The sequence below is a fragment of the Hemitrygon akajei genome, chromosome 7 (assembly GCF_048418815.1).
Source record: "Hemitrygon akajei chromosome 7, sHemAka1.3, whole genome shotgun sequence".
NCBI lineage: Eukaryota > Metazoa > Chordata > Chondrichthyes > Myliobatiformes > Dasyatidae > Hemitrygon > Hemitrygon akajei.
Genome location: NC_133130.1, coordinates 76520476 through 76538679, shown reverse-complemented (window position 1 = coordinate 76538679; position 18204 = coordinate 76520476). Strand labels below are relative to the sequence as shown.

At 37.9% G+C, this 18204-nt stretch overlaps 2 protein-coding genes across 3 annotated transcripts in view; one reads left to right on the top strand and one right to left on the bottom strand.

The window, feature by feature from the left end:
- Window positions 1–11394, bottom strand: part of aplf (aprataxin and PNKP like factor) — a 42272-nt gene extending 30878 nt beyond the window's left edge. For both annotated transcript variants that reach the window (XM_073051254.1, XM_073051253.1), the window contains exons 1-4: window positions 11264–11394; window positions 7719–7790; window positions 5944–6104; window positions 3221–3416 (exon numbers count right to left, since the gene is read on the bottom strand). In XM_073051254.1, coding sequence (XP_072907355.1) covers window positions 3221–3416; window positions 5944–6104; window positions 7719–7790; window positions 11264–11347 — 513 coding nt within the window. In that variant the 5' untranslated portion in view covers window positions 11348–11394. The remainder of the gene's footprint in view (window positions 1–3220; window positions 3417–5943; window positions 6105–7718; window positions 7791–11263) is intronic.
- Window positions 11395–11481: 87 nt separating this feature from the next.
- fbxo48 (F-box protein 48) lies at window positions 11482–17909 on the top strand. The gene is made up of 3 exons (XM_073051255.1): window positions 11482–11597; window positions 14218–14558; window positions 15644–17909. Exons 1-3 carry the CDS (start codon window positions 11501–11503, stop codon window positions 15803–15805), a joined length of 600 nt encoding a protein of 199 aa, XP_072907356.1. The 5' UTR covers window positions 11482–11500; the 3' UTR covers window positions 15806–17909.
- Window positions 17910–18204: the final 295 nt, after the last annotated feature.

The window sequence follows — 18204 nt, the reverse complement described above, 5'->3', positions numbered from 1 at the left end:
TGTGAGGGGCAAGTTTATTTTTTTTTTTAAACACAAGAGAGTGGTGGCCTGGAATGTGTTGCCTTGGGTGGTGGTAGAGGCAGAAACATTAGGAATTTTAAGGGACATTTAGATAGCCACAGGAATGTGAGAAAAATGGAGGACTATCGATATTGAGTAAGCAGAAGAGATTAGTTCAATTAGCCATTTGATTGCTAATCTAATTGTTTCGGCACAACATTGTGGGCCAAAGGCCTGTTCCTTCCTATGTTCCATGTTCTATGTAAAATGAAAGTTAAGACTACAATCAAAAGGAGAAGAATAAAATTTGACTTTGTTCTACAAGCACTTCCTTCAATTTCAAGGTTATTAAATCTAAATTCACAAAGAAAACTTAAATACTTTCAGCAAGTACACTTGAAATTGGAGACAGCAGCCAATCTGTATACAATTTCACAGTATGTTACACCTTTTATCCAAATCAACAAATTTGATTTCAGGAATAACACAAATCTCCATTTTGGTGACACTATGGTACAGGATTATCTGTGGTTCTGAAGTAGCAAAAAAGCTGACCAAAGCAAAGAATGGCTTCAATTCATAGGGCAATCAGCATAAAAGATAATGTAGAATGCTTCCAGATTTTTGCTAAGCATCCTTAAGAATAATAGACAAAAAAATATTTTAAAAAAAGAAGCAGCAAGATTTTCAAACTCGGGAGACATAAGAGCCTACAGATGCTGGAATGTGGAGCATCAAAGAAAGTGCTGGAGGAACTCAAGAGGGTTAAGCATCATCTGTGAGAGGATCTAAACTGTTGATGTTCTGGGTTGAAATCCTGCAAGACTGAGAGCAGAGAGACAAGATTGCCAGTATAAAGAGGACAAAGGAAGTGGTAAGAATCCAAGGTGCCTTACCATTATCTTACTGAGATTTTCCAACTCCTCATAGCTGCTGCACGGTTCAATATGGTGGCATCCGTTAGTCTCGTGAGACCATGGATCTGTGCCTGGAAATTCTACTGGAGTGTCCTCTCCAGGACGCAGGCCTAGGCCAAGGTTGTGTGGAAGACCGGCAGTTGCCCATGCTGCAAGTATCCCCTCTCCAATAAGATTATGGTTAACCTTTTACCTCAGCAGTACTAACCACATATCCCTCAATTCCCTTAACATGCAAAAATCTACAAATCTCTTTCGAACCTCCTCAGTAGCTGAGCATCCACAGGTCTCTTGGGTATAGAAATCTACAGATACACAAGCCTGAGTGAAAAGTTTTACTCACCCATTCTCCATGGCCAACCTCTTGCTATGTGATTCCGATTCCTGATAGGGAAACAATTTTTCTCTCTATTTCCACCAATCCCATGTACTCTAATTTTGTTTAATCATCTGTACCTTATCCTTATCCAAAGATACCTTACCTTATCCAAAGCCTGAATGTTTTGAATCATCCAAATGCTCAAATGCACTACATCCACTCATTTACTAATCTATTCTACTGAATCCAGTCTCAAAATTCTCCGTACACAAGTTAATTATGATTTTCCTATAATTAATCCACCTAATCCTAGTTTTATTTCAAAATACTGATCTACTCAATTAAAAATCAGGTACAATTGATGTCAGATGAAAAGTTCTCCATGTTTTATCTTCCTTCTTTTTTTAATTAGTGGGATTATGTTTGCTACCTACCAATCTACTGAAATCTTTTTAGAATCAACAGAATTTTGCTAGATGACATCCAGTGCACTTAAAATTTCAGATTAAAATACTGAACAACTGGAAGGGATTAAGAATATCAACAAACCACAGGATTGACTTAAAACTTTAATTATAAGATTATAAACAAGTATTGTAGTGCTACTACACCCAGCAATCAACTACACGTTGTTTTACCATTTATTTAATGGTCTTTGTTAATATGCATAACTTGCATCAAAACAAATCAAAATATTTTGATCATTTAATGTGAGCTGTTAGAGGCAGAGAAATTAATTAATAAAGATCACAAATGAACTGACGATAGCTGCCAAAATTTGTTGGTGCTCTGCAGATTAAAATAAATTACATAATAATGGGATACTTTAGAAACAATACATGCTGCTTTTGCTGTCTGACGGTCTGAGGAATTATTAGAGTATGAGGAAATACTCATGTCTAAAACTCTGAATGACAGCTTCCAACTCTGCAGGATCTGTTATTGCTTTGGCTCAGTTAACTTTATAACTTCAAAACCAACTACTCCAGTCCTGTTGAAGGGTCTCAGCCCAAAAAGTCGACTACTTACTCTTTTCCATAGACGCTGCCTGGCCTGTTGAGTTCCTCCAGCATTTTGTCTGTGTTGCTTGGATTTCCAGCAAGTGCATATTTTCCTGTGTTTGTAATCCAGTATATTACTTTACTGACCTCTTGTTCTCAATTTCTGTGAATTTCAGATTATCCAGAACTTTGCTGGCAATACGTTATCAAATACTTAAGTCTCTTCACTTACTACATTGGATCGTATTATGTAATGTTAGCTCCCAATCTCTCAATGAAATATTGTATTTTCATCCTCATGGCTCAAAACAATCAAGACCTTATGACATTTTCTCTCTGCAACTAGTCTCAACTCTCATCCCCCACCCAGAGTTTCTTAGCGCTTTCTTCCTTCTCTTCATTTGTGCTTTCAGCTGACAAAGTTAAACACATTATATACTGTACAGTATAATTATATATAAAAACCTTTGTATTTTCTTCTTTATAATTGCAATTTTCTTCAGCATGCTGTTTTGATATTAAAACCCTGATGAGCCATGGGATATTTTGTTCAAGGTGCTAATTAAATGCAAACAGCTGGATCTGCAAAACTTCAGTATATTGATTGAAGGTACACAATTTTATCATCTTAAAACAAATTTGGAAAGTTGTGGTGTGGTTATTTCACAGGACTATTAGGATAATTTAAATTAAAGTAATTAAATAAACCTGGTATTCAAATCCAGAAGGAGCGATGATGCTGTCAGACTGTCATGGAAACCCAACTGCTTCATGGATGTTTTTACTGACACTTAATTGTCTTTAAAGAACAATTCTGGATTCACAATAAATCCTGGGCTTGCACACATGCTCGGAAATAATAGATAATTCAAGATTTCAGAGTTCCAAACCTGCCTTCTCTCAGCTGGCATAGTATTAGAATGATTAAAATGTATGAATTGGTATCTAATTAACAAAACATTTGCTAATTATGTAAGTATTACCGTGTTCTCCAAAATGTTCTTTGGTTCAAACGTGCTGGATTTGGCTTTTGGATCTCTTGTCTTTGGCTTGAAAGATTCAGTAGGTTTTTCTGTGTCATCCTCTGATTTCTCAGAGCCATTTGTAAACTTCTTTTGACCTGTTTGCAAACTTTCTGAGTTAGATTGATCATCTTCAAAACTGGACAGGTCACTGTTTCTGCAATTACAGAAACAACAAAAATATGTTATTGCCTTATCACTACAGGCTCAATTTACATACAAGACAAAACCTGAAATTATCTTTCATTTCATAATTATTTTCTAATTAGCATGACAATTTAAATATCTCAGCAAAATGGTCCCATCACAAAATATTGCAGACTCATAAAACATTTGAAAATAATATCCATTAAAAAATCCACATTTAACAAATGCACTAATTCATCATTTGAGGCAAACTGAGATATTTTAATCAACAACTTAATTATGACTGCTATTCTGCAAAACCATAGCTGTTCTTAACACTTTAGACATTTCTGTGTTTCAATTTTTAAGTTTCTTTCAAATTTGTTATTTTATACATACCATAATGTTTACATTTAAAGTACCCTTATGATAGTGTATTTTATATATTTTATCAATTCATAGAACCGTTAGCCTAGAAATTATAATGCACCAAAACTGGTACAATAAATTTTGGATATGAGTAAATGTTATATGATTTCAGCCTGAGCATAAGGCAATCTGAAATTTTCAGGAGCAACAATGTGTGTCTGGGATTTGGGTTACAAACTAAATACATAGTGAGGAGGTTGGATGAGGTAAATATTACTAGTGGCCACTTACCTGACACTGCTGAGTTGAGGGTCAAAGAGATGGAAGTAATGAGGGGAGAGAATGGAGCTTAAGACTTGGATCATGATTGGGGAACAAAGAGCGATCGGAGTCCATGCTTTGGATTAGGAAAGAAATGGACCAGAGGTATTATAATTGATGAGACAGAGGTAACATTGAGGCAGGTTATGGACATGAGTGTAGTTGGAGACTAAAGCAGTCAGTGGAACTCTTGGGCAATCATGGAATGAGTGATTGAAGTATTTGCATTAAGTTCAAGTCTCCAGTCACCATACATGAATACAGCCAAATGAAACAGCATTCGTCGAGGGCCAAGGTGCAAAAAGGCATTACCAACAGCACACACCACAAACACAAATAGCACAAATGGTTATGGTTTCAGAAAAACATACAATCATAAAGAAATAAAATAATGTAGGCAAGTCCCTGAGTCACATGACTGTAGAATGATGACAAGTTGTTCTGCTCCAGCTTATTCCTTCACTGAGCAAACACCAGAGCCCAGCAAGTCCACAGAGTGCTCTGCTCTCTCCCACACCACCTCCTACATCTCCTCTCGTGGGCAACTACAACAGGCGACCCCACGGCGAGGACCTCGTCTTCGCCACAACTGAGGCAACATAGCCACCCCACCATCAAACCAGTGAACCAGACTGTTACCAATATCCAACAGGGTCTTACAATCACGATAAAAGCATCCAAGACAATCAATTGCACTGTGCACAACAACAGTACACATTAAGTCCAGGTCCATCTCTATCAAGTAAACGCTGATGGGATAGCCCTGCAGTACTTGATATCCTTAGCATCCAGCAGTTACTTGCGATCATTAAAAAAAAGGATAAAAATAAAAATATCATCAGGATATTGGAAAAAAATAGGGCAGGATAATGCCAGGAAAAGGAAAGCTCATTAAAAGACTTCCCTGTGAGGGATTTCAATACAAGATTACTTTAAGAAAACTAATTATCTCAGGATCTCCCAAATTAACTTAACCAATTTTCCCCACAAGGTACCAAAATGAATGTTTCAGAGGGAACAAATTTCAACTCATGCACCACTTGGTATAATTGATTATTTCATTCCTGGAAAGTATAGAGACAAAAGTAAAGCAGTGTTATTTTCTAGGCAACTAGTTATTAATTGAGCAAAGATGGAGAAAGAAAGGAGTGGAAGGCAAGGAAATGTGCGTAGAGAGAATTTTTAAAATGTAGTTACCTTTTGAATTGCATTTTACATTCACTTTTAGAAAACAGTAATTATCTTACTGCATTGTGCTAATGCACAACACAAAAGAATATAATTAATTTAGAATGAGAAATCATCTTCATTTTTATTGGCTGCATATCTTCCATTTGCCACACAGCTTGTTGCAAATGTAGAGTAATTCTCCACATATTAATCAAGAATCACAGCCACTTAGCAAGTTCCGGAAATAAAATTTGAAACTGCAAGGCAAATGGGGTCAATCATATCTAATGTAAATACAGTTTAAGATATATATAATTCAAGACAATTAAAAACTTAACCCCATTGAAGTTAGATGTGTATATCTTAAAAACTGTCTCAAAACCCATTGAACAAAGGAGATCTTTCAGACCAGTGTGTACATAAGAGCTGTAATGACTTGTCTGCTGAAAGTCCTATGACAGCACCTTTATCAAAGTGTTATAATATCTTGTATGAAGTCAAAAGTAAAAAAAAGAGGCCAGGTCAAATAATCTATTAAAAATATCACCTAAATCTGCCACACATTGGTCAAATGAAAGGTCATTGGCTTGAAATGTTAACTTTGTTTCTGCCTGCACTGACTGAGATTTTTGGCAGTTGCTGTTTTATTGCACAATACATTTGTTTGTTGTTTATTTGGTTCTAAATTAATCAGTCACCTTAATGTCTGGTCAGAACTGGAAGAAATAACTTTATATATGTATTTGTCTGGCAGCAAAGAAAAGCGGTCTCCTAGGTTCAGCCAGTGCCATTTATCTTTCTCCAAGGGCAGAAGCTGCTCTCCACTTGAGGACTGATGGAAGCATGGATTAACATGTATCTGGAATGTACAAAGGAAATGATCAACAAATTAGAATGCTTATTCATTTTACTTTATATGCAAAATAACATCATAGTAGAAACTGGCTAAAAATGACAAGCAGTGTGAATTACATCAACTAAATTTCACAACACTTAAATCACTACTCTTCATAACAGAATATTGGATTTTTGACAGATAAGTAATTAAAAGACAAGCAGAACATGAATTAGAATAACACACACAAAGTGTTGGAGGAACTCAGCATGAACTCAGGCAAAATCAATGGAGAGGAGTTGGCATTTCTGGCTGAGATCCTTCATCAGGACTGGAAAGGAAGGAGCAGAAGTCAGAATAAGAGGTGACGGCGGGGGAAGGAGTACAAACTGGCAGGTAATAGGTGAGACCAGGTGAGGGGGAAGGAGGGATGAAGTAAGAGCTTGGAAGGTGTTATGTGGAAGAGGTAAAGGACTGAATAAAAAGAAGAGAGGAATCAGAGGGAGGTGATGGGCAGGTGAGGAGAAAAGAATGAATAAAAGTATAACCAGACCGGGGAATGGAAGAAAAGGGCGGGGGGGGGGGGGGGTGTAATTACTGGAAGTTAGAGAAATTGAAGTTTATGCCCAGGCAAAATATAAAGTCTTGCTCCTCCAACTTGAGTGTCACCTCATCATGGAAGTACAGGAGGCTACTGACAGACATGTCAGAATGGAAACGGAAAGTCAAACTGAAATGGGTAGCCACCAGGGTTGCTTTGCAGCAGATAAAGCAAAGGTGCTCGTTGAAGCTATCCCCCATCACTTGACTTGGGTCTCACTTGACAAAGCAGTTCTTTGCTCAGTCCACCACAAAAGGCAGGATCTCCCAGGTGGAAAGCTATTTCCCAGCAGTTCTAATGAAGGGTCCCAAACCTGAAACATTGCCTGACCTGCTGAGAGCTTCCAGCATGTTTGATTTATGTTTTAGATTTACAGCATTTGTAGGGTCACTTCTCTCAACATAAGGTGTCTGCAATTTAGGACGAAGATGAGAAGAAAGTTGTAATTATTTGACATTGACTACCAGGTGACTGTAGATGCACAGAAAATTCAAGATTGAAATTTATTGGTATTTCAGTGGTGCTGGCAGTGAAGATTAGTAACAATATCATGAGAAAGCCTTCTAATTACTACTAAAGTTCTTCTTTTCTGAAAGCTGTACAGATTCAACTTTAAAGAACATGAAGAATTGAAAATCTCACCTGGTATTTTAATTAGTTCTATCACAAGATCACATCTACAGACTTCCTTTTTACAGACCAACCAGAATAATAGTGAGTTATCTCAATGTCAATAATTTGGAAAACAGCTCAGCTAAGGCCTCCTTGGATAGATTATGGTTTGAAGATAATTTTTTTTAAATCAACTAGATAATGTATAGTTACTTACTCATTGTAGCCCATAAAACACTTATTGGCCCTAGAATTCCCATGTAGATTCCCATCCATGTATCAGCTCTGTATCTGGGTAGGTTTTAAACCAATTTGCTTTCAGAGATTAATGTTTGAGATTATTCATATTTTGTCCTTTGAACCATCATCAAAATATGACATTGGTAGAATATTAAAAATTATTATTGAGCCATAAATTTCCTCACCGGTTTAATGCGCAGTTTCTCATCTAATACTTCCAGCAGGCCATGGTTTCGGGACACTCGTTTATCAGAAACCTAAAGGATTCATCCAAATAATATATAGTTAAACCACTGGCAATAATTTTTCGATTAGAAAAATCCAAAATAGATAAATATCCCAAATTCAAATTGTTGGGAACTGGAATGGAATCAAGAGAAAAAGAAGAGAGTCACAGCAAGGATGTAACGTTGAGACTTTATAAAGCAGCGGTGAGGCCTCACTTGGAGTACTGAGGGCAGTTCTGGGCCCCTTATCTTAGAAAGGATGTGCCAAAACTGGAGTGGGGTTCAAAGGAGGTTCACAAAAATGATTCCAGGTTTGAACATCTTGTCATATGAAGAGCATATGATGGTTTTGGCCTGTATTTGCTGGAATTCAGAAGAATGAGGAGTGACCTCATTAAAATCTATCAAATAGTGAAAGGCCTTGATGGAGTGGATGTGGAGAGGGTATTTCCTCTGGTGGGAGAGTCCAAGACCAAAGGATACAGCCTCAGAATAGAGGGACGTCCTTTTAGAACAGAGATGAGGAGGAATTTCTTTAGACAGGAAGTGGTGAATCTGTGGAAGTCTTTGTCACAAATAGGTGTATAGGCCAAGTCTGTATGTATATTTAAGGCACAGGTTGATAGATTCTTGATTGGTCAGGGCATGAAGGCAGGAGACTGGAGCTGAGAGGAAAAATAGATTAGCCATGATGAAATGGTGGAACAGAGTCGATGGCCCAAATGGCCTAATTCTGCTCCTATTTCTTATGATATTATATAAAGACATTAGATAAATGCAGGATAAGTGTAAACAGGTGCTTTATGATTAGTACAACCAGAATGAACCAAGAGGTCTGTTTTCATGTTGTATGACATTATAAATCTGAAGATATCAGAAGGGGTCAGTAGTGGAGAGAGCGAGCAGCTTCAAGTTCCTGGGTGTCAAGATCTCTGAGGATCTAACCTGGTGTCAACATATCGATGCAGTTATAAAGAAAGCAAGACAGTGGCTATACTTCATTAGGAGTTTGAGAGATTTGGTATGTCCACAAATACACTCAAAAACTTCTATAGATGTACTGTGGAGAGCATTCTGACAGGCTACATCACTGTTTGGTATGTGGAGGGTGGCTACTGCACAGGACCTAAAAAAGCTGCAGAGGGTCATAAATTTAGTCAGCTCCATCTTGGGTACAAGCCTACAAAGTACCCAGGACATCTTCAAGAAGTGGTGTCTCAGAAAGGCAGTGTCCATTATTAAGGACCTCCAACACCCAGGGCATGCCCTTTCCTCACAGTTACCATCAGACTGCCAACACAGATGCCTTGTGCAGGAAGGCACAGAGTCGACTGTACTTCCTAAGAAGGTTGGCGTCATTCAATGTCTGTAGTGAGATGCTGAAGATGTTCTATAGGTCAGTTGTGGAGAGCGCCCTCTTCTTTGTGGTGGCATGTTGGGGAGGAAGCATTAAGAAGAGGGACGCCTCTCGTCTTAATAAGCTGGTAAGGAAGGCGGGCTCTGTCGTGGGCAAAGTACTGGAGAGTTTAACATCGGTAGCTGAGCGAAGGGCGCTGAGTAGGCTACGGTCAATTATGGATAACTCTGAACATCCTCTACATAGCACCATCCAGAGACAGAGAAGCAGTTTCAACGACAGGTTACTGTCGATGCAATGCTCCTCAGAGAGGATGAAGAGGTCAATACTCCCCAATGCCATTAGGCTTTACAATTCTACCGCCAGGACTTAAGAACTTTTTAAAAGCTATTATTAATGCTTTTTGAGATAGTGATTTAGATGCATATCATATTTTTTACTAAGTATTGTATGTAATTAGTTTTGCTACAACAAGTGTATGGGACATTGGAAAAAAAGTTGAATTTCCCCATGGGGATGAATAAAGTATCTATCTATCTATCTATCTATCTATCTAGGTAGGAGGTACAGAAGTCTGAAGGCACACACTCAGTGATTCAGGAACAGCTTCTTCCCCTCTGCCATCTGATTCCTAAATGGACATTGAACCCTTGGACACTACCTCACTTTTTTAAATATATATTATTTCTGGTTTTTGCACAATTTTTAATCTGTTCAATATACATATACCGTAATTGATTGATTTATTTATTATTCTTATATTATTTTGTTTTTATTTCTTCTATATTGCATTGAACTGCAGCTACTAAGTTAACAATTTTCACGTCACATGCCAGTGATAATAAACCTGATTCTGATAATTCAGCAATGGCATGAATAAAGAGAAACTTGAGAGATTGTGCTGTGTTAACAACTGATTTAACAGGATGTGCTGGACAAGACAACAATGCAGACAGAACTAAACAGAGGATCTTAATTTGGTGTACAGAGGTTTGTGAACTTCCTCATACATGTTATTGCAGACAGCTTGATAGGGTTGATGTGGGTTAAAGATAGTACCGGTAGTTTAAGGTGTCTGGGTCATGAATAAAACAACCAAGTTATATTAATTTTCCTACTGCAGTGAATGATCCTACCAAAGAACACGAAGAACAAGAAATCTTAATGTTGCCTGGACAGATCTGGTGATTAGATATGCATAGACCAAGGGGAAAAATATTAAAACTTCATCAGCAGGAATGATCACAATAATAAAAAAAGAGTTTAATGCATCAATTACTAGAGTTTAAAAACGACTATGCAACTCAATAACAGAAGTGGCATTCTGATTGCAGTTGGAAGATAGTACTGCTGAAAGCTCAAATGTGTACAGCAAGAATTCAGCAAAGACAGGCAAATACGGAGGTAGAAATAAACAGTACTTGTGATTGGTAGCTGGCTCCAATCTGAAATGTTGTTATATTTCTCCCTTCCAGTTCTACAGCGTATTTTCAGCATTTACGATATTTTTTAATACTGCTATATGTGGCTCATTCGTTTTGTCAATCACAGAAATAATTGTTTGTTACATTAAAGGGCACTACACTTTGAAGTTCTTGGAGGCCAACAGTTTAAATTGAAGAGATTCCAGGGAAAGGCTGTTTAAGGGATTAAAAGATAAAAACAGATTTAACAAAAGATCATTGACCTACAAACTTAACTCGTTTTTCTTTCCACTAATACCTCCTTACTTCTGAGCATTTCCAGCATTTTTTTAAACAAAAAACAAACGCAGATCAGTAAATTAGTGAGCAATAAAGTCAGGAGAAGCTTTACTTTAAAGCGAAAGGATGTTAAATTTGCAGGACTTCCTGTTACAGAGATCCGCCCAGTCAAATATATTCTGTGTTTCGATGGGAACTGTATAGGAACATAAAAAGAGCAAGGATCACGTTGATAGGACACGAACATTTGAAAGTAAATCATAAACATCGGCCTGGATCACATGGAAGTGGAATGACCTGCTTCAGGACGGGTTGCTCATATGTACAGTAATGGGAAAACGGCTCGGTGAATCCTGCGGTAATTTCTTTCGCCTCCACCGCTTAAAAATACAATTATACTTTAAGCATCCGGAGACTCTACCAACAGCTACCATAGCACTTACCCCGAGGAGGGGCCCTCGGCCGATGGTGGTGAGGCCGGGAGGCAAGTCGATGGTCCCTGACCCATCCGCACACTCCAACATCATCTTGGAATATATCCTTTGGGCATCAAACACAAACCAGACTACAACCAAAACACAGCTGATTCCCAAAACCACTGCCTTTGGGAGAGGAATAAAATAACAGGCAAACCAATGAAAACTTGTCACGATGCGTAAACATAAACTACAGCTCCCGGCATGCTCAGCGTCAATGTACTCGCCTGCTCCCGTCTGCGCACGCGTAGTTCCATGCAAACAAACGTTCGCTGTCCGACATTGAGGAGCGTCAGAACAGGTGACGGGGTTGTTTACTGAATGATCAATGTTTGCCTTCTATGAGTTGGGCAATATACGTTGCGATTCTGCGCGTGTGTCGGTCTCAAATAAAAGGGTGAATGTGGTTGAAGGGAGTATGGGAGGAGTTAGAGTTTAAAGGGATGTAGGGGAAGGAGGCAGGAACTGAGGAGGGGTTAAATCAGCAGGAAACAGGTTGAGGGATGGAGCTGGTGACTGAGGTAGGAAACGTCCCAAGCAAATTTTAGGTTAGGTTGTCAGTTTACGGCCACTGGAATAATTATTTTTCTTCTGTTTGCCATTACAGTAAACTCTTTCCGCCTCGCTCCACTGTACTCTGGTCCACGCCTTCCTTATCCCCGTCCAGTTCAATTCGCGTTAATTTGGGGTCCAGGCTTCATTGTTTATATTATTTTTATTAGGGAGACCTAAGCATTGCGTTGTGTGTAGGGAACATTATTCAGTCAGAGACAGGTTTTACGATCATTGGAGTGAGTGCCCCGTCTATTTTTTTTGCAGGTGATCTGTGGACATTATCCCACAGATAATGTTTTGATTGTGAGCATTGGTTTAATATTATGGGTTAGGGTTACGATTAGGTTTGGTGCTAATGTGGTCATACGCACAAACAATGAAGTTCTTGCTTGAACTCCTAGAACTTCAGTGGACAACTTAAAATGTATATACTTGCGTATGTTTGTACAAGCTCTGAGCCATTGTCAGTTTGTTCACTAAAGCATTTGAAAGAGTTGCTCTTGCACTGGACACCCTTAAGGCGAAGGTACAGTAACAACCCGCGTTTGATGGGCCACGCTGCCCGTTAACAATAAAAGTTCATGATGAGAACTTGGAATCAAAAATCGCTTTTTATTTCAGATTCAAATCTGCATTAAAATGTTTGAATGAACAGATAATTTGCTTTTTTTGTGGCACTGACAGGGATATTGATACTGTTTAAAAGTCTTAATATAGGAAAAGTGCTATGAGATCAATTAAAGACAAGCATGGTATGGAACTGAATTTGTGAGTCTTGTATAGCTAAAGGCCACATTCTGGAAATGTGAAAGAATAAACATTCTGGAAACACTGTGTAGTGCTATTAGCATCAAATCAGAATCAGAATCAGACTTTAATCGCCAAGTACCTATGCACATACAAGGAATTTACTTCCGGCAGATGTTGTCTCTCTGCTCATAACAATAATAATGATAAATATAAATGAAAATATAGATTATACATACAGGTAGTGCAATCCAAGTAATAGTTAGCCGACAGTTAACCGGCAGTTAACTGTTCAGCAAAGTGACCGCAGTAGGGAAAAAACTTCTCCAGTGCCTATTAGTCTTAGTCTGGAGGGATCTGAAGCGCCTACCAAACGGAAGCAGATCAAACAGTCCGTGCGCAGGATGGGAGGAGTCCTTTATGATGTTCCCCGCCCTCTTCTTCAACCTGGAAGAGTACAGGTCCACAATAGAGGGCAGGGAGGCTCCAATGATGTGCTCGGCAGTCCTCACTGTGCACTGTAGTCTGGTTCTATCCTGCTTGGTGGTGGCTCCAAACCACACAATGATGGAGGTGCACAGGACAGACTCAATGACTGCAGTGTAGAACTGCAGCAGCAATTCCTGAGGCAGACCGTATTTCCTCAAGAGCCGCAGGAATGGTAAGGGTTTAACAGTATAGAGTTAACTGAGAAATATCAGAAGTAAACAGATAAGATAAACCATACAGTTTCAATAAATAAGGTCACAGTATAACATGCAAGATGCACCAGTGGTGATGTTTGTCCTGGAAGAGTAGCTTGGGCTAAATTTACAAGCTTCAGTGGTTTTGGAAACATTATAGTTAACTTACTGAAATAATAGTTTGATGTGTTTTTTTTTAATCCAGAGGCAGAATTTGTGGAATTTTAATTCATTTACATCAAACCTAGTTATAGCAGTGATGATAGTTGCAGCAACTCATATGTTCTAATTTCACAGAAGGGTATCTTGTATCTATACCCATTTTAGCTTCTCAAACTCACAGCAACATCATTGACTGTTATTTACCCTGAAAAATGATTTCCTAAACTGGTCTATAGGGAGTCGAGGGCAGATACAGATGATCAAGAGTAGTAGTACCAATGACCCATAATCTTTTAAAAAAATTACATTTGCAGAGTGGGGCACAATTTGGAGTTAAACACAACAAAGGATTTTATGCTATGAGGCAGTTATGCTAAAATTTTGCTTTATGCCTATATTTTTACAAAAAGGAATAGTAAGTAAAATGAAAGAAAACAATGGAACCTCTCAAAGTCGGGAAACTCAGGGGAGGGAGAAAAGCAGAGTTAACTGTTTTCTGTGATGATCGTTCAACAGATCCTTTTCAGAGGCTTGTAAAATAGAATGTAGAGTACACTGAGAAATTAGAAATTGGTGTAAGTAAAACATTCCCACTCCCCCCCCCAAAAAAAAATGGCAGCTGAGATAATGATGTAGAGTACATGAGTAGTGCAGAAAGAAATGGTGGAAGATGAATGAAAACAGCAACACTAACATTTAGGTGGGGCCATGTACTTTAATCTACAAGACAAAAATGGTGGAAAAACAATAAGATAGTAAAATTCTGTTTCATAGGTTTTCAAAATACCTCTGCAATTGTGGAGCAACCAACAATGGAAAGACTTTGCAAAAGAAACAAACATATTACTGTTGTTAAAGGTGAAATAATTTTCCCAACCAAGCTGAAAGAATTACAGAACTCTCCTAATTTTGCTCAGTTTTTACCTCAAGAGCTAACTCTGAAAATTTTCAGTGAATTGGACATTCAAACCCTGTCAAGTGCAGCAATGACATGTAAAGCTTGGAATTATTTGATCGAAAACAGTGACTTTCTGTGGCGTAATCACTGCTTGACAACATTGGCTGTCTGCAAAAGAGAACTACTATGCGATAGAGCAAGCGGATTTTCGTGGAAGGTAAATAATCTGTGACAGTTTGAAGAATTTAAAAAATAAAGCACTTTTTGCACTAACTTTCAATCCATCTTTCCTTCCCTTTGTATCGCAGTTTCAATTATTCCTATATTTCTTTTGCTTTTCTTTCCTCCCCATGATTCTTTGACCTGACTCTGCAGCCTTCTCTAAATAATTGTCTCATTTGAGTTTGCTTTCAAGATTCTATTCCATTCACCTTTCAGTGATCAGTAAATAATACTTATTGGATTTTAATTTATTTTAACGAGCGGCCTAGATTTTAGGGCATTGTCGGTCACCTGTCACCAATCCAGCCCAGCCCAGCCCAGATAAAACATCTTACTGGGTGGAAAGTCATGCATGGAGTTATAGAGTAATACCCCATGGAAACAGGTTCCATGTCAACTAAGATCACCATCTAAACTGGTCACATTTGCCCAGATTCCTCTAAACTTTACCCATACATAAGTGCTAAGTGCTCTTTAAGCGCTGATCATGAAAGAAGGTTGTACAATTTCAATCCAGTTCTTGGACAATTCAGATTTATTAAATACACAGCTATGCCACTGGTAATGGAGGCTTACCTCTGTAACCCATCTGCTTGTGAAACACAACCTGAAAATTCCACTCATGGAGGTGGTTGTAACATTGCCACTAAAACAAAGATGATATCATAGATATATATTTTTTTAGTTTAAGATGGTAATCACACCTCTCTGAGAAAATCTTACTGAGATGTAACAGTACACAAAAATTTGTTTTCAATTACTATAGTACTTGCTGTAAAAAGATCCTCATTCCCTGAGTTGTGTAGGTTCTGTTGTTCAAGAGATCCCAAAACTACATTATTAGTACCAAGTTCACAGTTGGTCCTCTCGACTGTAAACGAGTGGATCTGTAACATTAATTATCTTCTTTGATAATCTATTTTTAAAAATAAAATAATTTGTCACATATATTAGAGAGCATTTATGCCATTTAATATTATGCAGTAAAAGTTATAGCTTCCAAATTGAGCAGTTACAATCAATGCATGCCATCTAATGTAAGAGGAATATTAAAAATGTTTTTGCATTGTTAATTCATAGGTTACCCTGGTGAGAAATTACAAGAAAAGCAACATAAAACAAGCGTGGTTGAATGGTCATTATAGTTACATTCGTTCTGCAAATGAACTTCTGCATAAAAGTATGTGCGAAATGGATGCCGATGCATGGGGAGAGATATTAGAGGCTGAATTGGAAAGATGAAAGCCTGCGAATTTAGTTGTGTGGAGCAGCATTCTTGTACTCTGCAATCCAGATTTAAAGTGTAAAAAAAATCATGAAGAAAATTTTGGGGCTTGCTGTGAGTTTCATTTTAGATTCTCCATGCTTCTGACACACTAACACGCAGAGGCGGTCAAATGTGTGGCGTGATATCCAGTGGCATGTAACATATTCCTGGACAAAATATCTGTTAATTTACACCACAAATGAATAACTTACGGATGACGCAGGGCACTTCTAACAGCTTGAATAGCTTATTTTACCATTAATTAAATATGTGAAGTCCACTGCTGGAAGCTCATCTCCAATTGTTCCTCTTCAGACAAAAACTTGTCTGTTCTTTGTTGTTCTGAGCACTCCCCCCTGCCCTTACTCCAGTGCCCTTTACCCTGCTCCATTGGCCAGTGAAGATCATGAACACAACCCCCACTTCAGCCATATTAGCCCTCAACACTGATTTCCAGTAAGATACCCACTACCCACCCCTCTCACTCTTCACTCACCACCATTTCCCAGCCTCAGTCAACCCTTGCCCCCAGTCTCCAGCTTAGCAGGAGTCCCCTTGAACCTACTACACCCTTCAATATAATGTCTTGTCCAATTGTAACTGCAATATATCCACAGTAACCTTTCACCCCTTGTTTCTCAACAGCCTCTGCTGTAAAAATATTCAGATTTAGTTTCTGCTGTCCTTTAAGGAAAGAAAGTTTCAAAAGACTCAAGAGCCTCTGAGAGAAGAAACTTGGCCTCATTTCCTTCTTAAAAGAGTGGCGCTTTACTTTTAAATAGTGACCCAAAGTTCTGGCTTCACTTGTGAGTAAACTTACGCTCGACATTCCCTCAGGAGCTTGTATATTTCAGTCAAGTCTAAACTCCAGCAGATAGGTGCCTAAGCTTCTGTAATGTTTTCTCATAAGGCAACTATCCTAAACCAAATAAAATTTTCATGAATTGCTTTCACCGTTCTTTAAGTTAAGAGATCAATATTGTGTACAACACTAAGATGTGGTCTCACCAATACTCTTATGTAAGTGAAGCATAAACTCCCAATATGCTTATTCATTTGCCCTTGCAATAAACAGGAATATTCCATTAAATTCCTTACTCTCTTGCTGTATCTATAAACTGGCCTATTATGAATCATCCACATTATCTTTGGAACTCTTCAAATTCTCCCTATTAATTAATATGTTGCCTTGTTTATTTTTCCTGCCAAAATGGACAATTTCATATTTGCCCCATATTATTGATCAGATATTTGCCACCTACTTAACATATTTATATTATTTTCGTAGCTTTATTATGTCATCTTCACAACTTCTTTACCTATCTTTGTGACCTATACTTTCTCCATGTGTGATACCCACCCTCCTCAACCAACCTGACATATTTTCCACTTCGTTGTGCTACCACCACCTCCCAACACCTTCTAACAATCTTCCATTTACCCTTTTACTGGTATCTCCTGACTACCATCAATGTCCAATCATTCCTGCTTTCTCCCCTCAGTTGCTTTGACCCTCGAATCATTCAGCTTCTCCCCTGCACACTCCATGACTCATATTTGGAATTATGACTTACATATTTTCCATGTGCATTCATAATGGCCGACTTCAGGAATGAAAGGCCTTTGAGTGTGCAAGTGTTCTATAGCAAGGAACAACCTGGCCCTTGTGCACTATAAAATTTTATGGCCATTTGCCCTCATTGGTTCAATTGGCAGGACCTATTCAATGCACTTTTCCAGACTTACAAACTTCTAAGTTAAAAAAAAGATTAAGTTTAGTTATTTTTGTGGCATTGTGCACTTAAAAAGATGTACGGTAATTGTTTTTATTTGTTGTGTTTAGATGTTAAAAATTATATTGAATTTGAAAACCATCTTTCTATTGTTAGGCTACAAATATTTAATACAATGATATTGAAAGGTACTTATAGTTAAGTATCTTTAAAAATGTTTTACACACTCTTTTAAGCACCTTTGTTTTACTTTTGAAGAGGCATTATCATGAAAATCTAATAGTATTGTAGTTTTTGAATTCTTTGTCTTTTACCCTTTAAAAATAAACTTTGAACTTGGAATGCACTCTCAAATGCTTTGTTTAATTAATCTTTACGTAGCATTTCCAATTTAACTGATTTTATAATGCAGCAGAAATCGGCAATAGTCTTACATTTAAATTAGTTTATGAAGGTGAAAGGTGAATTGATGAAATGGTGTATTATTTTCACAGGTAGCGAAGTGCAGTGGAAAACATGGTGTTCATGCAAATCAATCTGTTGTATCAGTGCTTTGAGGAAGTACAAGGGAACATAATAATAGGTTTCAGAAGAATGTTACAGAGGATGTGCAGTGCATTTTGACAGTGGTGTGGAAGGTA

Excerpts from the sequence above, each read along its gene's own strand:
- fbxo48 (XM_073051255.1), top strand. The coding sequence starts at position 11,501 with ATGCTCAGCGTCAATGTACTCGCCTGCTCCCGTCTGCGCACGCGTAGT. Across the intron at positions 11,598-14,217 it reads ATTGAGGAGCGTCAGAACAG|GTTTTCAAAATACCTCTGCA; the intron begins GTGACGGGGTTG and ends TCTGTTTCATAG. Across the intron at positions 14,559-15,643 it reads CAAGCGGATTTTCGTGGAAG|GTTACCCTGGTGAGAAATTA; the intron begins GTAAATAATCTG and ends GTTAATTCATAG.